This window comes from Dipodomys spectabilis, unplaced genomic scaffold (assembly GCF_019054845.1).
Source record: "Dipodomys spectabilis isolate Male_0828 unplaced genomic scaffold, ASM1905484v1 ptg000228l, whole genome shotgun sequence".
NCBI classification, from domain to species: Eukaryota; Metazoa; Chordata; class Mammalia; order Rodentia; family Heteromyidae; genus Dipodomys; species Dipodomys spectabilis.
Window position 1 is genome coordinate 10,187,422 of NW_024870905.1, and position 20,316 is coordinate 10,207,737.

The window sequence follows — 20,316 nt, forward strand, 5'->3', positions numbered from 1 at the left end:
AATCTCCTGATGGGTTATTCCCTTTACCAACACAAAATGACCCTCTCTGCCCATTTCTGATTGGCTTTCATTTAAAGTTTGCCTTGTCAGCTGAGTTTGCTATTTCTGCTTCCTTTCCAGCTGAATTTGTTTGGAAAATATTTTTTCTGTCTTTTCACTTTAAGTTTGTGTTTGTCTATCACTGAGGCACATGGGTTGTTTTTGTTTTGCTTTGTTTTAAACTAGTCTGTGTCTTTTGATTGAAGAATTGAGTCCATTAGCATTCAGAGTTTTCATTGAAAGGTATGTAGTAAGTGAGGCACCGATGGCTCACACCTATAACCCCAGATACTCCAGAGGCTGGAACCTGAAGATCAGAGTTCAAGGCCAACCCAGTCAGTAAAGTCCATGAGAGACTCTTATCTCCAATTAAACCACCAAAAATATGGAAGCACAAATGATAGAGCACTAGCCTTGAACAAAAAAGCTCAGGGAAAGCACTCAGACCCTGAGTTCAATCTCTAAGACTGGAGCATGTGTGCACGCATACACACACACACACACACACAATACAGCCAGCCACCAGTGGCTCATGCCTCTAATCTTAGCAACTCAGGAGGCTAAAATCTGAGGATTGTGGTTCAATGCCAGCCTGAGCAAGAAAGTCTATGAAACTCTTAGCTCCAATGAGCCACCAGAAAACTGGAAGTAGCACTGTGGCTCAAGTGGTATTTGTTTGTTTGTTTGTTTGTTTGTTTTGGGTCCGGTCGTGGGGCCTGAACTCTGGGCCTGAGCGCTGTCCCTCAGCTCTTCAGCTCAAGGCTAGCACTCTACCACTTGAGCCACAGCGCCACTTCCGGCTTTTTTCTTTTTTTGTTTATGTGGTGCTGAGGAATGGAACTCAGGGCCTCATGCATGCAAGGCAAGCACTCTACCCACTGAGCCACTTACCCAGCCCCCGGCTCAAGTGGTAGAGTGCTATCCTTGAGCAAAAAGAGCTCAAGGACAGAGACCAGGCCCTGAGTTCAAGCCCCAGGACTGACAGGAAAAAAAAACCCAAACCTCTGTGTGTGTGTGTGTGTGTGTGTGTGTGTGTGTGTGTGTGTGTGTGTGTGTGTGTGGTGGTAGTAATAGTAATGTAGTAGTAATAGTGCTTTGTTGTTCTCCTCATGTCCCATCCTTCTCTGATCTTCATTTGTTTATCTGTTTTCCTGGTGAGTTTATTATTCTCATGTTTTCACGGCAACATTTCTGTACTTCTGTGCGGAGAATTCCTTTGAGTATCTTCTGCAGTGATGGTTTTGTGGTTGTAAATTGCTTTCATTTGTGTTTATCATGGAAGATTTTTATTTCTTCTTCAATTATGAATGATGTCTTTGCCAGCCACAGTAATCTAGGTGGACAGTTAGTTTCCTTCAGCACCTGAAGTGCATCCCTCCACGCCCTCCTGGCTTTTAAGTCTCCCACTGAGAAATCTGCTGTCATTCTGATGGGTTTGCCCTGATAAAACTTCTCCCTGGGAGCTTGTAATTGTCTTTTCTTGTTCTATATACTTAATGTTTTAACTGTCATGTGACATGGGGAGGTTTTATTCTGGTCTTTTCTGTTTGGAGTCCTAAAGGCCTCTTGTACTGGAAATGCTGTAGTTAGTCAAGATTTGGAGAGTTTTCTGCTGCTACTTTAATGACTATGTTTCTTATGTCTTTAGCATGCTCTCCTCTTCCTCCTCCTCTTCCTCCTCCTCCTCCCCCTCCTCCTCCTCCTCCTCTTCTTCCTCCTTCACCTTCTTCCTTCACCCATTGTGCATAGGTTTGGACTCTTAAAGAAGTCTCAACTTCATTCTTTTCTATATCTTTATCTTATTTTTCTATCTCCTCTCTCTTGTCTTCAAGCCTTGACATTCTGCCTTCTATTTAAACCAGTATGTACTATAAAGATTTCAACTGAACTTTTTCTTGACTTATAGAGTTTTTCATTTCCAGAATTTCAATTTGGGTGTTTTGGGGTTTTTTTTTCCTATACTTTTACTGAATTTCTCTTTCCTGTCTCAGGTTACAGGCATGAGCCACCATACACCAATACCATCATTCCTTGAGTTTAATATTTGAGATTTCACCTATCTTATTATCCCTCAGACACTGTTGTATGATTATTGACTTTTGGGGGTAGCTCATTCCTTTTTTTCCTGTTTCTGTGTTTCTACCTTAAGATATGCTCCTCCAAAGTTCTGCTCCCCCATTTCTCTCAGCACAGGAGCTCCAGCTTCTCTTCAGTGAGCTCTGGCCTCTTCTCTCTAGGCCTCCAATCTAAAATTTGGTTTGCAAAATGAAAATCACAGAGCTCCTGTCATGTGTGTATGCACAGACACCACCAGGTGGGCTGGGAATTTAGGACAATGCCCCGGAATCCTGCTTGCTCCCTCCCACACTTGCCCTTGGCCTTGGGCTGGAGACCCAGTCATGGATGGCCCCTCCTAGACTCCTCATCTTTGGGGCCCTTCTCTCAGAGAAGCTCTCATCCCCCTGCTCGCCTTTTGCTCTTGAAGAAAACTCATCATCTGGGGACCAAGCCTTTAGCACAGGAGCCTTCCAGCAGCATCTCACACTGAGTGATAATGGAGGGAGAGAGGAAGGAAGAAGGGAAGGAGAAGGGGAGGGAGGGGAAGGAATGAAGAGGAAGGAATGGGGAGGGGAAAGGAAGGGAAAAGAAGGACAAGAAAGGGAGGTGGGGCATCTACAGATGAGACTACCATCTGAAGCATGGGGTGAGTGGCATTGGTAAAAACTAGACAAATGATGCTGCATTTTCCCACTGGCAGGGGTGTGTATGATGGTGTGAAAACAGACTCCTTGCTCTAGGCTGAATTTGGTTTATAAAGGCAATCCAGGGTCTTGGGAAGTTGGGAAAGGTTTAAAAAGTGCCTTTTATTTTCCTAAGAGAAGCAGAGAAATCACCCTTTAGATCAGATAGTAGTGAGAGCCAAAGAATTCTCTTACAGCCCCATTGCCGATCTTTCAAGGGTGGTGTTTTGAGATTAGGTTTGTGGACCAGGTGCCTCCTCCCAAGGTTCTTGCTGAGCTAAAACCAGCTTCCTCTCTAGAAGGGTGCTGTGGCTGGTTCTGTCATCCCAGCTACTCAGGAGGCTGAGATGGGAGGATCACAGTTCAAAGCCAGCCTGGGCAGAAAAGTATGTGAGACTCTTATGGCCAATGAACCAGGAAAATGTCAAAAATGGAGCTGTGCCAGGTGCTAGTGGCTCACGCCTGTAATCCTAGCTACTCAGGAGGCTGAGATCTGAGGATAGAGGTTCAAAGCCAGCCCAGGCAGGAAAGTCCATGAAACTCCTATCTCCAATAAACCACCAGAAAAACCCGGAAGTGGTGCTGCAGCTCAAGTGGTTGAGCATTCTCCTTGAACTGAAGAACTGAGGGACAGTGCTCAGGCCCAGAGTTCAAGCCCCACGACCAACAAAAAAAAAGTGGAGCTGTGACTCAAGTGGTAGAGTATAGGCTTGAGTGGAAAAAGCTAAGGGACAGCACTCAGGCCCTGAATCCAAGCCCAAGTAGCAGCACAGAAGGGGAGGGCAGAAAGGAGGGAGGGAGGGAAGGAAAAGAGAGAGAAGGTGCAAAGAACTGAGCCAGGCACCGGTGGCTCATACCTGTCGTCCTAGCTACTCAGGAGGCTGAGATCTGGGGATCACGGTTCAGAGCCAGCCTGGGAAGGTAAGTCCATGAGACTCTTATCTCCAATTAACTATCAAAATTCCAGAAGTGGAGCTGTGGCTTAAGTGGTAGAGTGGTCTCTCTGAGCACAGAAAGCTCAAAGACAGTGCCCAGACCCTCTGTTCAAGCCCTAGGACCAGCACAGTAAAAGGAAGGATGGAAAGGAAGGAAGGAAGGAGGGAGATAGCGGGAGCAGAGGTCTGTGTGACGCGGGGTGCAATGGCTGGGGCAACCACCAGGGGGCAGTGTGGTCACATCCTCCCTGCCCTGCCCTTTGTCCACAGCTATAGAACACTGGCCACGGAGCATGAGGCCCTCATGCAGAAGTACCTGCACCTGCTGCAGATTGTGGAGACGGAGAAGACGGTGGCCAAGCAGCTGCGGCAGCAGATCGAGGATGGCGACATCGAGATTGAACGGCTGAAGGCAGAGGTGACCAGGACGGGGGACCATGAGGGGACTTAGGACGGGGGGCTGGGCGGGGAGGGCTCCAGACCCAAACCCCAGGCCCCAGTGGGATGAGGACACAGGATGGGAGAGGCAAAGGGGTCGTCCCCAGCCCCTGATCCAAAACGTGGAGACATGGGCAGAGTGGGGACCCTATGGTCAGACCAGGTTTGAGCCATCTGTGCCACTCACCTAGTGCCTCCAGGGCACATCCCCAACTTCTCTGTTCCCTGGCTGTCTCCTCTTATGGGCAAGTTGCCGGACCATCTAGAGCCACCCTGGCTGGCCACCACCTCAGCCAGCCTGAGTCCCTGGAGGCACGGGTCACGGGGATCCTTCTGTGTCACCGGCTCTGTGACCAGGACCAACCTGTCACCCTCAGACTAGCCCAGGAAGCACTGCAGCCCACTCCCCAGGACTCACTTACAACCAGACCCTCAGCCCACCTTGGACCTCTTCCTAAATCCCAGAATCTGCTGAGCACCAGTGGTTCATCCACTGTCATCCAAGCCACACAGGAGGCTGAGATCTGAGGATCATGGTTCAAAGCCAGCCTGGGCACGAAAGTCTTAAGACATTTTCCTTCAATTAACCACCAAAAAGAAGCTACAAGTGGAGCCGTGGCTCAAGTGGTAGAGCACTAGCCGTGAGCAATAGAAGCTCAGAGATAGCGCCCAGGTCCTGACTCACCCACAGATCTCATCCTCACCCCAAGTCCCCTCCTCTGAGGTCACCCAGCACCAGCTGGTGCTGCAGAGCTGCGTACCACACCGTATTCCAGCCCTGGCATCTGCGGGCACTTCAATTTGGCATGCCCTGCTCGTCCCCACACCTCCCACCTGGCCAAACCCTGCCAGGGGTCAAACGCCTCCTCCTCCTCCAGGCCTAGCCGTGGCGCCACCATCTGCGCCCTCAGACACCCAAACACACAGCTCACAACCCACACCTTGCGCCCACGCGGGTTCTGTGTACGCCTGCCAGGCCCAGGGAAGGGCGGTGCAGAGTGCACTCATGCCTGGCATGCTGTGGGAACCCCCACTACCAGGGCATGGCGGGGGACGGGCACCCAGAGCCGCGCGGTGTGAGCCCGCCTCACAGGGTCTTTCTGCAGCCACGAAGGTGGGGACCGGGTTGCGCATGGGCAGGGAGGTTTCAGGGCTCCATGGACCAGAGGAGGCGCAGGTGCAGAGAAGGGACCCCCTCCCCCATGGGGCTGGGGAGCAGGAAGCAAGTGGGTTCCCTGTGGGCAGGGTGAGCAGGGTTAGGGCGATGGCCGGGACCCCGATGTGGTGGAATTTGGAGCAGTGTTTGCCATGGGTGCACTGCCCCCCACGCCAGATGCTCTCAACCAGCACTCAGAAAGGCCAGCTGGGTAAAGCCCCCCCTCCCCCCGTCACTCTGTCTCTGGCACACTCACGGTGGCTGTCTTTGTTTCATAGTAGCTCTGTGTGGCTTTGTGGCTTTGTGTGGCTCCTCCCACCCCTGTATCTGTCTGTGGTTCTCTATAGTTCTCTCTGTCTCTCTCTCTCTCTCTCTCTGTCTCTCTCTCTCTCTCTGTCTTTCTCTCTCTCTCTGTCTCTCTCTGGCGCACACTTCCTCTGTGGCTCTCTCTGCCTTTGTGACTGTCTCTTTCTCTGTGGCTCTGTGTGCGGTTCTCTCTCTCTCTCTGCTTTTGCTCATGGCGCTCTACCAACTGAACCATGCCTCCAACCCTGGGTTGTTTCTTCTTTTTTTTTGTTTAATTGGCTCTATCTTAATGTCCTCCTCTCATCTAAGTCGATCTAAGAAGCTGAGTGCACCCCCAAAACCCGATTAAAACAAAGGAAATAGGAAAATCACGTCCTGCCTGCCCAGCGTGCCTCTGCTGGTAATTTTTGTGACTGTAGTCCACTTGAGAGCTAAGAGGTTCGGGTCAGGCTTACAGCAGCCCTCGAGTTGTACTCGCAAGCAAACACTGCAACTCCTACAAAGAGTCTGGAAGGAACTCTAGAGATCTTATCTTTACATGGAACCCCAACATAGAAAATAAGTAGAGGGGAGCGGATCCAAGATGGCGATGAACCAGTAGGGAAACACCACAGCTCTTTCCAACTGAATAGATAAGTCAGGTTTCAACATGCAGTTGCCCCATGAGATCGACAAAAGCAAAAAAGAGAACAACCAGAGAGAAACAGGAACTGAACAAAGAAAAGACAAAAAAACCCTCAAAACTTGCACAAGGGCAGAAAAAGTGCGCAAAGACTCCATCCCCATCCCCCACAGCTCCCAGCCACCAAGCCATGAAAGCTGCCTGGCCCGGGGCCGCCTGGGATCTCAGAGCCACAAGCGGACTGTGGAACCCAAACGCAGAAAACTCCCTCCGTGCCAGACCCGGACAGTGAAGGCAGCGACAGAGATCGCAGGCAAGGCACCATGAAACCCAGACCCCAAGCTCCCACAATTACCACAACAGAGGGAGGTGGCAACTAGTGATCTACAGCACACAGAGACAGCGATCTGCCACAGCACCACCAACCAGTTCCAGGATTAATGAGTACCCCACGGGGAGCTCCTCCATGGGGGATGCCCCCCCCCCACCATCCCAGGAACCACGCGGGCTCCAGCAGCTTGTGAAGCCAGCCCACCTGTAACTGTGGGAAGGCTTCAGCAGCCTCACCAGTGTGCCCCTGGCGGGGATTAAGCAGCCTCCCCCGGCAGTCCCTGGCTAAGTGGAGCTGGGAATGGTGCATAAGCTCTAGCAGCTGGAGCAGTGCCCCTAACGCGCTGGGAACTGACAAGCAAGTGTACCCTAATCAGGAAACACACACCATGAAACACACACACATGCTCCAGCTGCAACCCCGGAAAGAACTCCCCAGTGACAGCAAAGAAATGGAGAACAAAAGATTAAATAAAGAAATGATGGCAGAATTGGCCAAAGTAATTAAAAAGAGCAATGTCAAGAGTATAAAGAAGAAATATCAGTTGGGCTCCGGTGGCTCAGGCCTGTATTCCTAGCTACTCAGGAGGCTGAGATCTGAGGATCATGGTTCAAAGCCACCCCAGGCAGGAAAGTCCATGAGACTCTTATTTCCAATAAACCACCAGAAAACCAGAAGTGGCGCTGTGGCTCAAGTGGTAGAGTGCTCGCCTTGAGCTGAAGAGCTCAGGGACAGTGCCCAGGCCTAGAGTTCAAGCCCCACAACTGACCAAAAAAAGGCAATCCAAGACCAAAAAAAGAGATGCAATCAAGAATAGTCATAGCACATACCTCCTTAAAAGATGAAATTAACACGCTGAGAATCCATATAGAAACTATAAATACAGACTATCAGGAGTTAAAGATAAAACAGAGAAGCTGGAGATGAAAGTCATAGATATGGGAAAAACACTTAGAAATTGCCAAAGGGAAGTCCAACACCTGGCAGACAATGCCAGGAAATCTAATCTCTGTATAATTGGGATTGGTGAAGGAGAGGAATACCAGAATAGAGGGATGCAACATTCATTCGATAAAATTATTACAGAAAACTCCCCCAGTCTCAAAAGAGACATAACTGAAGCATCCAGAACACCTAGAAGACAGGATCCTAGAAGAAACACTTCTAGACACATTGTAGTAAAGACACGAGACCTGAATTTCAGAGAGCTGATTTTAAATGCTGTAAAACCAAAGAAGGAGCTATACTATAATGGAAAGGAAATTAGAATCACTGCTGACCTCTCCATACAAGGAGAGTCTGGAAAAATACCATCCAATCCCTGAAAACCATTAACTGTCATCCCCAAAGTGGTCTATCCAGCAAAATTACCATTCACATTCAATAGAGAAACTAAATCATTTAATATTAAAGAAAATTTAAGCCGGGCGCCAGTGGCTCACACCTGTAATCCCAGCTACTCAGGAGGCTGAGATCTGAAGATCATGGTTCAAAGCCAGCCTGGGCAGGAAAGTCTGTGAAACTCTTATCTCCAATGAACCACCAGAAAACGGGAAGTGGCGCTGTGGCTCAAGTGGTAGAGCACTCGCCTTGAGCTGAAGAGCTAAGGGACAGCGTCCAGGCCCAGAGTTCAAGCTCCATGACTGACCAAAAAAAAAAAAAAGAAAGAAAGAAAAAGGAATTCATGAACAAGAAGCCAGCACTACAAAAAATACTAAATGGAGGAATATAGCCCAAAGAATATAATCAAGACCAGGGAACCACATCAGACAGAAATCTAATGGAGACTTCACTTTATTAATATGAAATGCCCTTCTTTGTTTTCTCTAAGTGTAATTTGAAATATGTTTTATCTGATATTAGTATTACTACCCCAGCCTGTTTTATGAGAACCAATTTCTTGGAAGGCTTTGTTCCAGCCTCTTACTTGAATAGTTAATATTTGAAAACCTCAAGGCCATAATTAATGAAAGACAAGGAAAGACAGAGGAATTGTTGCAGATTAGGTACTTAGATAGGATAACTAAGCAGGCTAGATTAGATTTTGTGATGGGAATAGAGTATTAGTGAAAAATGCTGGTGAGTATTAATAAAGCCAATAAACTACAGCAATTTAGCTTAAAACATTACATCCCTTGGTAATTATACTAAAAGTTCTGTGGGTTTTCAGCCTTAGGAGATACTGATAAATGACAAATTGCCCTTTGAAATACTTTTGTAATTATTCTATAAATCTAAAATTTTCTCAGAATACAAAGTCAAGGAACTGTGTTTCCTCAAAGTCCCTTAAGTAGACTATAGGAAACTTTAGTGGTTTGAGAGAGCAAAAACATATCAAATTTGAAATGTATTATGATATTGAAAATAACTATCATGATCCTTACAGAAATCCTTTTACTGTCTTACTGTACATTCTTTTTTTTTTTTTTTTCCGGTCGGTCGTGGGGCTTGAACTCTGGGCCTGAGTGCTGTCCCTCAGCTCTTCAGCTCAAGGCTAGCGCTCTACCACTTGAGCACAGCGCCACTTTCAATTTTCTGGTGGTTTATTGGAGATAAGAGTTTCACGGACTTTCCTGCCTGGGCTGGCTTTGAACCTCAATCCTCAGATCTCAGCCTCCTGAGTAGCTAGGATTACAGGCGTGAGCCACTGGCACCCAGCAACTACTCATTCTTCAAAGTACACCTACACCTCAAACTTGGAGCTAGTCAATTAGTGGCTTGTGGTCTTTGTGTTTTGGCAGATACTTATTTAGTATCTGGGGACAATTAATCACAGCAAGAATACCTTCAAGTTTTGATGTTTCACTGCTTGTATTTATTGAATTTGCATTTTATTGTTATCTTTGTGTTGTAGAAAGTATTCTTTTCACAACCATGCATCACTAGCTTCGTAGATTGGTAGGGGTATAAAATTTGAGACAGAAATTTTAATGGATTAGCTCAGAAATACTAACACAAATGTAAACTGAGAAGAGCACTTCATTAAAAGGAAAACTTGCAAGAAATAGGTACTATTGAAATGTTGAATTTTAACAATTAGTTGCATTAGTATGTTGTCTGAAATGAAGCTCTGTAAAGAGTAGCTGCAAGTACTATGATGTTTTCTTTAATGACATTTCCACAGAATGTTTCAGGACATATTTATTAACTAAGGGTATGGATTAAAAAAATTAGTACCACAGACTTTGTATCCAGAAACCTAGACTTAGTTGTGTAAATTTAAAAAACAAAGTCTAAAAAGCCTTCATTTGCTCACTAATAAAGTGGGGTTAATGAAAAACTTAAATCACAGCAGTAGTGAAGATTAAAATAAATAATAGAACAAATACAAAAGTTTCAATAAGCATCTTACAAAAAGAAATATGGTTATTGCTTTCATTGTTATTGCCACTGTATTATTGTGACATATTGGAAAATTTTCCTGTAACAATGTGCATTTAAAAAAAAAGTTCTAGGAAAAAAAAAATAGGTATAAGAAGCCAGGTGCCGGTCATCCCAGCCACTCAGGAGGCTGAGAGCTCAAATCATGGTTTGAAGCCAGCCCAGATAGAAAAGGCAGAGGGAGTATCCACTTTATGTCTTCATGTGCTGGTGCTGGCGCTTGAACCCTGGCCCACGCTCCTGCTTGGCGTTTTTACTCAAAGCTGGTACAATACCACTTCAGCTACACCTCCTCACTCGGCTTTGTTTTTGGATGGTTCATTAGCAATAAGAGTCCCTCAGATCTCATCTCCCAGGCTGGCTTCAAACCAGGATCTTCAGATCCTAGCCTTCTGAGTAGCTGGGATTGCGGGCCTGAGTCACTAGTGGTTGGCTTGAGAATCATATGTTGTTGGTTTGGTTTTTTTTCATTGGTTGTGAGGCCTGAACTCTGGGCCTGGGCGCTGTCCCTCAGCTCTTCAGCTCAAGGCTAGCACTCTACCACTTGAGCCACAGTGCCACTTTCAGCTTTTTCTGTTTATGTGGTGCTGAGGAATCGAACCCAGGGCCTCATGCATGCAAGGTAAGCACTCTACCACTGAGCCACCTTCCCAGCCTGAGAATCATCTGTTTTAAAGACACATATGCATATGCATTTATGTGTATACACACACACACACACACACACCATCACCACCATCCCAGAGAGAAAAAAGAATACACTGTGCAAATCCTAAAACTAGCAAAAAAGAAAAAGAAAAAAAGCTGGGTTGGGCTGATAGCATTAGACCACAGTAACTGACAGCCCTGTGTGAACCTCTGACCTGTGTGTGTGTGTGTGTGTGTGTGTGCGTGCGTGCACACAGGTGCGTGTTTCCTTTGCCCTTTAAACCACAGATCTAGAGCTGAAAGAATCAAGGGTCCATTTCAGTGGATCAAACATTCTAGAAGGGTTAGAAGAAGGCGGGGGAGGAGAGGAGGGAGAAAAGCCCGGTCTCTCCGTATCTCTGCATTAGATATTCTCAGCCAGCTCTCCAGGCGCAGCACACTCAGGTTGCGGGGGGGGGGGGGGGGGGGGTAATTTTAGCAACCGAGGAGTGGAGGGCGGACTCCGTGTTGCTCTCCCAGGGCCTCCGTGAGCTCAGTCATGAGCACCATTCATCCTGCCTCATGCGAGTTCTCTGGAGGAGACCTGGAGGCCACGTGGGCTGCACACTCCCGGCTCCCTGGCTTCTATCTTTAGATGAGTGGCACTCGGTGACTGCTGAGGGTTTTCCCCTGGTTGAGTGTTTTGTGGCTGTCATTCTTCCAAGCGTGTGTATGTGTTTGAACTCAGGGCCTCGTCCTCACGCATGGCTTTTTCACTCAAAGCTGGCACTGTACCTAGACAGTATTCTGCAAGGCTTTAGCCAGTGGCCTGTGCCCAGGGCCCTACAGAATCTCGGATCTTCCCATTCAATGCTGGAATCACCTGATGATTCCTCTTCCTGCTTTGCGCTGAGATCCCTGGGAACACAGGCTAGGGCTGCTTCATTCCTGGCCCTACAGGTTCTTGGAACCTGCTATAAAGCTGTATAAAACCTTTGTAAATAAGTGATTCCCTGAGCGTTTGCTCAAGGCTAGCACTCTACCACTTGAGCCATGGTGCCACTTCTGGCTTTTTCTGAGTAGTTTATTGGAGATAAAAGTCTCATGGACTTTCCTACCCTAGCTGGCTTCAAACCATGAACCTCAGCTCTCAGCTTCCTGAGTAGCTGGGCTTATAGGCATGAGCCATAGGCACCTGGATCAATAAGTGAATTTTTAAAGATATTTTTATTAAGATCGCTGCTTGGTGCCGCTGTCTCCCTGGTAAACTACAAAGGAGGGAAGGTGGCTGAGTCTGTTTTAGTGGGATGCTCTAGGATTAAATATTCCGAAAAGTTCCAAATGCTTGTGGTTCACATCTGTAATCCTAAAATACTCCAGAAGCTGAGATCTGAGAATCACAGTTGGGGTGTGTGTGTGTGTGTGTGTGTGGTTTTACTTTGTGTCAGCCAAGGGCTGGGTTCTGTTCCTGAGCTTCTTTGCTCTCGGCTGGTACTTTACTTCTTGAATCACAGCTCCACTTCTGTCTCTTTGGTGGTTCATTGGAGATAAGAGTGTCATGGACTTTTCCTGCCGGGCTGGCTTTGAACCACAGAGGATTGCAGTTTAAAGCCAACCTGCACAGATAAATCTAAAATACTTTCCTGTCTCCAACAAACCAGCAAAAAGCCAGAAATGGAGCTGTGGCTCAAGTGGTAGAGCACCAGACTTGGGTAAAAATAGCTAAGGACATCATCCAAGCCCTGAATTCAAGTCCCATGCTTATACAAAAAAAAAAAAAAAATCAATGCCAGTCTTGGTTAGGAAGCAAGATCTTATGTATTTATTAATAACATATTAATCAAAAGAGCCAGTGAAGCTAGGCACTGGGGGCTCACACCTGTAATCCTAGCTAAGCAAGAGGCTGATATTTGAAGATCACAGTAGAGCCTTGGGTACAAAGCTCAGGAACAGTGCCCAGGCCCTGAGTTCAAGGCCCAGGACACACACACACACAACCAACGACAACAGGAGTTGGGAAAGGAGAGGAACCCGGTCTCCAGCTTGTCGCTCTTGTGTCGCAGATGCCTGGGGTCTGCCTGGCTTCAGAGCCAGCACTGGAGCCCCAGGCCATGGCATGCTTGATCTCAGGACACATCCCACCCTTGGCCGGCTCCTGAGCCGCATGCTTTCATTGCAGATTGCGTCGCTGCTCAAGGACAATGAACGCATCCAGTCCACCCAGACTGCTGCCCCCAGTGACGAAGACACTGACATCAAGAAGATCAAGAAGGTTGGTCCAGGTTCTCCTATTGGCTTCTAGAAAGATCCAGCTGAGGGGTGGGGGGACACTGCATGTCCCTGGAGGTGCCCTTACCCCCTCTCCTCTGCCCTGTCACACCAGCCCCTGGTGACACTTGTCAAGTAGGTCCCCTGTGGGCGAAAGAGCAGGCTGGGCCTATTTCACAGATCAGAAAATCGAGGTTCCACTTAAAGGCAAGAGTAGGAGGCACAAGGACTTGCTTCAATGTCTTGGGGTCTCTGCAAAACCAAGGCCCCCATGGCTCCTCTCCACTGTCGTACACACACGTCCAGCCCAGCACAGCGCTCTGCAGAGAGTCTTACCTTCTGCTTGCACCTGGGACCCTGTTCGAGTAGCCAGGGGGACCCACCCAGGAGCCAAGGCGGTGGCAGCACCGTGGGCTATCCTGTGACACTGGGGCCCAGGGGGAGGAGCCTGGGTTGTGGGCAGCTAGCCAGACTGGAGGCCTGGCCCAGGCCAGCAAGTAAGAGAAGACTTCCTGCCTGTCTGAATGGGGAAAAGACCCCAGGCCATTGTGATCTCAAGCCACAAATGTGCCCCACAGGCCAAGGTCAACCTCAAGGGCAAAGGTGGTTCTCAGACCACAGAGCACAGGGTTTTCTTCAGATAATTTGTGCCAGTACTAGGGCTTAAACTCAGAGCCTCATGCTTCCACTTGGCTTTTTTCACTAGGGTACTCTATCCCTTGAGCCACACTCCCTTCTGGTTTTTTGGTGGCTCATTGGAGATAAAGGTTTGGTGTACTTTCTGCCTGGGTGTGGCTTTGTACCTCTGTCCTCTGGAGTCTCAGCCTCCTGAGGAGGATTAAACCGCTTCCCCCCCCCCCCCCTTTTATATTTGTTGCTAGTGCCTTAAGAATTAAACATTTCACACCCAAGTCTGTCTTTCTGCTTTCCCCAAACTAGACATTGCTCATACGCATTAGCCACTTTCAACGTGCCAGATTCTATTCTGAGATCCGATGTGGAGGAAGTGGCTCTACACTAAAAGCCTCTTGAGATCCATCCCCCTCTGCATCTCACAGACGCAGGTTGAGGCACAGAGAGCCAAGTTACCATCTCCACTTGGCACAGCCAAGTCTTTGCAAAGTGTGTTCGGCCCCCAGATACCAACTCCCAAACCCTTACCCCGGCCTCCTGGGAAAAGCAGCTTTACAGCCCAGGGGCTGTACATGTTGTTGGATGTCAGCTCAAGTCAGGAGACTGAGCTCTGTGACGGTCTCACCAAGCCAGCCACGTGCGTCTACAGGACCTGCTCAGTCCACAGTCAGGCATTGGCTGCCTCACTCTGCACTCTGCCTCTCAGCCCCAGCAGGGACAGTTGGTGGCCCTCTGAGGATCTGAGGATCACGGTTCGAAGCCAGCCTGAGCAGCTTGGTCCCCTCACCCCGTGCTGCACCATGCCTTTCTGATAGGGTTTCTTGTTTAAAGTCCTTGGAATCCACCTCCCTTGGCTCTGACATCTCCTTCTGGAGCCTCAGATGTCTCCAGCTCTGCCCTGAAGTCCTTCCTGTCTTCAGAGACAGCCACCGGGGGCCTGCTGCCCACTGCTGCTGGCCCTTTAAGTACAGGGGCCCCACCCCTTTGTCCATCTCCCCTCCCTTCAAGGACCCTGGCCTCCAGCTATGCAGAGGCAAAGGCAGGCAGTGAGGCGGGCTTGGTTAGAAGCCTGTGCAGCTTAAATGGTGAGTGTGTGTGAGAGAGAGAGACAGAGACAGACAGAGATTATCAAGGGCCTTTCCTAAATTCCTGACAGCACCAGGCCTCTGACTAAGCCCAGCTCCAGGGCCACTAAGCGCCCTGTGTGCAGTCAGGAGATCGCCCCCAGCCCCAAGGAAAGATGAAGGCCTCAGCAAGCGCTGTTGCTCACCCCTGTCATGCTGGCAACCCAGGAGGCTGAGATCTGAAACGAACCCCCAGAAAACCAGAGGTGGCGCTGTGGCTTGGGTAGTGGAGCGCCAGCCTTGAGTGCAAAAGCTCAGGAACAGGGCTGGGAATGTGGCGCAGTGGCAGAGTGCTTGCCTAGCATGCATGAAGCTCTGGGTTCGATTCCTCAGTACCGCATACACAGAAAAAGCCAGTGGCGCTGCAGCCACTTGAGCCAAAGCAGCTCAGGGACAGTGTCCAGGCCCCAAGTTCAAGCCCCAGGGCCACAAAAAGAAAAAAAAAAGGAAAAAAGAGCTTCCATTTCCAGAGATCCTGGTCCAAATCCGTGATTCCTGTGGAGTCCAGGCATCCGGTCGGGGGAAGGGGGTCCATTTTACAGCTGGGAAAACTGAGTCCAGGCCGCCCAAACAGGCCGCGGGGCCGGGGGTGGCCCGTGTCTGGGAGGTGAGGATGAAGCCGGGACCCCTTCCCGCGGCCGGGCCGTCCCCCTCACCCAGCCCGCCCACCTGGCCCTGCAGGTGCAGAGCTTCCTGCGCGGCTGGCTGTGCCGCCGCAAGTGGAAGACCATCATTCAGGACTACATCCGGTCGCCCCACGCCGACAGCATGCGCAAGCGCAACCAGGTGGTGTTCAGCATGCTGGAGGCCGAGGCCGAGTACGTGCAGCAGCTGCACATCCTGGTCAACAACTTCCTGCGCCCGCTGCGCATGGCCGCCAGCTCCAAGAAGCCGCCCATCACACACGACGACGTCAGCAGCATCTTCCTCAACAGGTAGCAGTGGCCGAGGGCCGCGGGGCGGGGCATGGGGCAAGGAGAAGGCCGCGGGGCAAGGCCGCAGGGCCAGGCTGCAGGGCGGGGAAGGCCGCAGGGCAAGGCTGCGGGGCCAGGCTGCAAGGCAGGGAAGGCCGTGGGGCTCAGGGCCACAGGCAAGACTGTGGGGTGCAAGGCTGCGGGGCCAGGCTGCAGGGCGGGGAAGGCCGCGGGTTCAGGGCAAAGCCAGGGGCAGGGCACGGGGTAGAGCCAGAGGCAAGGCCGCAAGACACAGGAAAGTCCAAGGTGCAGGGGGCAAAGCGGCCGGGAGCAGGAAAGGGGGGACTACGGGGACTGTGGGGCAAGGCCGGGGCCCAAGGCCTCCTCACTCCTACTGGACCTGGGGGGGGGGGGGGGACAACAGGAGATCAGAGGAAGGGTTCCAAAGCTACTCACTGAGCCAGAAAGACCCTGGCCACCAAGAATGCAGGGGCCTGGAGCAGGGATCTAGGTGTAGGCCTAATGTGGTGTGTGGTTAAACCAATAGCTTTCCACAGAGGGAGATTTGTCCTTCAGGGATGCGTGGCAATATTTTTGGATTGTCCTGACCTGGAGGGTTGGGGAGTGCAGGGTTTACCACCAGTATCTCATGGGCAGAGGCCACAGATGCTAATATGACCTGTGACATGGCACAGGACCCTCTGAGGAGGAATTAACCCCATTGTTAGAGTTTATTAGACTTTGCCAGAACACCACGCAGATAACCAGGCACAAAGAACAAAGGACAGGTTTATTGCCAGCAAAGGGACTGGCAAGACCCCTTCTCACAAAAGCTTAGTGCTGGCTATTGTGTCCAGTGACCTATATAACATACAGGGGCAAGGAGGCGGAGACCTGGGTGTGGACGTGTGGACCAGGGCTTCATCATGGAGGGCTAGGATTTTTGGCTGCTGCCCAAGTGGCAGATAAGGGGTCTTCCAGCTGCCTAGACTTGAAGGTCACTCTTTGCTGCTTTATGTGGTGATAGCTATCCCCCAAATGAGTGCCGTCTCAAGGTAAAGGGGGGCAGGTGGAGGCTGATTATTTACTGCCTTTACTAAATGGGCCTAGTGTTGCCTAAGAAAGGAACATGTTAAGCCATGAGAGAAGATGCTATTGGACTAACACCTACACAAGATGGCAAGAGAGCTCCAGTCAGGAGCAACTTGTATTGATCTTTAAAAGTTAGAAATTGTCTTAGTCCCTTTTGTGTTACTATGAAAAAACACTGGAGGCTGAGAACCTGACAGGAAAGAAGAAAGGGAGAGATGGGTGGAGGGGAGGGAGGGAAGGTCACTGTGGTACCAGCTTTAATCCCTTCCCCCAAGTTGTTTTTTTTTTTTCTTTTAATTGACAGTCTTGGCGCTTGAACTCAGGCACTGTTCCTGAGATTTTTGTCTTCAAGGCTAGCACTCTACCGCTTGAGCCACAGTTCTATGTGTGTGTGTGTGTGTGTGTGTGTGTGTGTGTGTGTGTGTGTTTCACTGGGGATAAGAGTCTCAGGACTTTCCTAACCAGGCTGGCTTCAAACTGCGATTCCCCAGATCTCAGCCTCCTGTGGAGTGACAATGACAGGAAAGAGCCACGAGCACCTGGCTTTCCCCGTGATTTCTGTGATCCCCTTCTTAGAACCCCAGCCACCTCTTCAATACCGACCTATTAAGGGGACCCAGCTTCAGCGTGAGTTTGGGCAACAACTCACACCCAAATCCTTAGCAAGCCACGGGAAGTGGCTCCTACCTTGTCACACTCAGTGACCTGGAGGCCAGGTTTGGGGTCAGGGCGTGTGCACGGGTGTGCATGGTATGTGCACGTGACAGTATGGGGCTTAAAATGGGAGCCCCATGCTCTTAGGGGGGTGAGGGGGGCACAGCACTCCACGCACCTGGGCCACCTGCGCCCACCTCCAGGCTTGGAGGGAAGGGGCTGGATTGGGCTGGCCACCTCCTGCCTGGAAACCCCTCCCTTTCTAGTCTCTGGAAGTCCCTCCCACTCCTCATCCGGCTCTAGAAGCGCCACCTACTTCCCTGTCATAAACCCTACAAGTGTGTCACTGGAAGCCCCTCCCACTTCCCCTTCTGTAGAAGCCCCGCCTGCTTCCTGTCTGGAATTCCTCCCATTTTCCAATTTATGGAAGTTCCACCCACTTCTTCTCAGAAGTCTACCCTTTCCTGTCACTAGAAGGTCCTTCCCCTTCCTACCTCAGAAGTTCCTCCTTCCTGCCCCTCCAAATGCCTCCCACTTCCTAACTCTGGATACTTCTTTCTCTCTCTGGAAGTCCCTCCTTTTCTATCTCTGCAAGCTTCTCACTTCCTGTCCCTGAAAGCTACTCCCACCCACCCCTCGTTGCCCCCATCTTCCAGGCCCCTTCCTTCTGTTGGTCCATGCCCCCTGGCTGTGAAGTTTGAGGACCCTAAGCTGTCTCTTTTGTAGCTAGCCTTCATCACACTTCAGTAGTACATTTTTGGTGCAAACACACCCCCCCCCCACTATAAACTCCCTGTGAGCAGGGACAGAGCACAATTCTTGGGGTATGGTCTACAGAGACCAGAGGTTGGCAGTCTCCCTCCCCCCCCCCAAAGGACTAGAAGATAAATAGGTTGCAATCCTAAATGCAAGGTACTACCATAAAAAGAAAAGATCACCTGAAGGCTCAGGTGATCCTTGGCATCTTTTAGCCACAAAGTGGTTTTAATTAGGGTATGTACAATTAAAAAGAATACTGAGCCAGGTCATTGGCTTATACTTATAATCTAGCTACTCGGGAAGCTGAGATCTGAGGATCGTGGTTCAAAGCCAGCCTGGGTAGGAAAGTCCATGAGAGTGTTATCTCCAAGTAACCACCAAAAAACCAGAAATGGAGCTGTGAGTCAAGTGGTAGAGGGCTAGCTGTGAGCAAAAAGCTCAGGGACAGCACCCAGGCCCTGAGTTCAAGCCCAGGATCAGTGCACATGCGTGTGCGCACACATGTACACACACAACTCAATCCTACTGCACAGTCAGTAGCCTACAGTGTGGTAGAAACATTACTTTTATATGCACTGAGAAATGGAAAGAATCCATGTGAACTGAGTTTCTAGCCTTCTAGTCTGGAGCCAAACCTTCAGTGCTTCTCTAAGAGTGCCTGTGTATCTTACAGTACTCTCTTCGGAGGTTTCTAATTTGTTGAGTTGAAAAAGCTTCCTTCTCTTCCACGAGCATCTTGAGCACTTGCTTTCAGAGCTGAAATACCTCTTCCCCCTCCATTTCCCCCTTCCAGTCTCCCGCCTCCCCCTCCCTTCCCCCTCCCCCTCCCTCTCCCTTTCCCTTTCCATCCAGGGTCCACCCCTGAGCCTCAGGCTCTTTTCTCTCAATAAATGGGGTGTGCTGCCAGAGGCCCCGGACATGTTGCGGAGACCCTCCAATGGCAGGAGGGGCTGCAGAGATGAGCAGGCGCAGGCACTGGACCCCAGGCTGTTTCCCAGCCGCCTAGGGCCCAAGATGCCAGTGTCTAGGCCAGGCTTCCAAAATAACCTAACACAAATCACAGAAGCTCCTGATCCATGTGGGGACAGGGCGCTCAGTGCTTTGGGTTGTTTTTGTTTTTTGTTGGTCATGGGACTTGAACTCTGGGCCTGACCACTGTCCCTCAGCTCTTCAGCTCTACAACTAGAGCCACTGGACCACTTTCAGTTTTCTGGTGGTTCATTGGAGATAAGAGTCTTATGGACTTTCCTGCCCTGGCTGGCTTTGAACCACAATCCTCAAATCTCAGCCTCCTGAGTAGCTAGTATTATAGGCTTGAGCCACTGGCCTCCAGCTTCAGTGTCGTTTTGACTCCTCTGGCTGAGATTCCCCAAAGGGGGCCTTTGTGGGGACCCTGGGGGCCCCCCACCGAGTCCAAGCAATCCATCTGCAGGAGTTTCTCATTTCATCTGCTTCTTATCCAGAAGGACTCAGAGTTCAGAGATTCCAAGCGCCTTGCTCAAAGTCACCCAGCTTGGAAGGTGGCATAAGGCGGACTGGAAGCCCATTCTCCGTGGGTCCTCAAGAGCCCTGTCTTTTCACATAAGCAGTGGCTCTTGCTCTGTTGTCTACTGCAGTGCGGTCCCACCACACATCTCAGGACCCCCGGTCACCTTCAAAGCAGTGCGTTCTGAACCAGACAGCCAGAGCTTGGTGCTAGGCTCCCATGAGACTTCTTAAAGCTGGAAGCCTGAGGTTTGGCAGTTTCTGGACAGGTGCTGCCCAGCCCCAGCCCTCCCAAGGTCAGGAAGGGCCCTCAGAGGGGCAGGACTTGGCTCGGGGTGAGTTTGTTCACCTCATGCTCTCTCTTTCAGCGAGACAATCATGTTTTTGCATCAGATCTTTTACCAAGGCCTGAAGGCCCGAATCTCCAGCTGGCCCACGCTGGTCCTGGGTGAGTAGCCAGCCCTGGCAGAAGCCCCAGAACAGTCTTCCCTTAAACATTGCAAAGTGGGACCCAATAAATCACAGAGGCCGGGGGGGGGGGGGGAGGGGTGTGGGGAACCCACAGGAGAAAAACGACAAACTGTCAAAAGCCCTATTTCTAGGTTGAAGCAAAATATTTTTCATTTCTGATCTATATTTCCCTTTAAAAAAGAAAGCACACAGACTCACTGGAGGACATTAAAAACACTCCCTCTCCCCCCAAAAAGTAGGAAACGGTTAAAAATATCACACCCATCATCTGCCTCCAAATTGCAAACACTCCACTGGTTCCCATCCAGATTCTGCAGTGCACAGATCTTGAGCGGGTTTT

At 50.0% G+C, this 20,316-nt stretch overlaps 1 protein-coding gene across 4 annotated transcripts in view; it reads left to right on the forward strand.

The window, feature by feature from the left end:
- Rasgrf1 (Ras protein specific guanine nucleotide releasing factor 1) overlaps positions 1-20,316 on the forward strand; it is an 88,876-nt gene that overhangs the window by 21,901 nt on the left and 46,659 nt on the right. For 3 of the 4 annotated variants that reach the window (XM_042697735.1, XM_042697734.1, XM_042697737.1), the window contains 4 exons: positions 3,986-4,133; positions 12,756-12,848; positions 15,283-15,536; positions 19,874-19,953. In XM_042697735.1, coding sequence (XP_042553669.1) covers positions 3,986-4,133; positions 12,756-12,848; positions 15,283-15,536; positions 19,874-19,953 — 575 coding nt within the window. Of the gene's footprint in view, positions 1-3,985; positions 4,134-12,492; positions 12,499-12,755; positions 12,849-15,282; positions 15,537-19,873; positions 19,954-20,316 lie in introns of all 4 variants that reach the window. The other variant, XM_042697738.1, reaches the window with a different exon arrangement.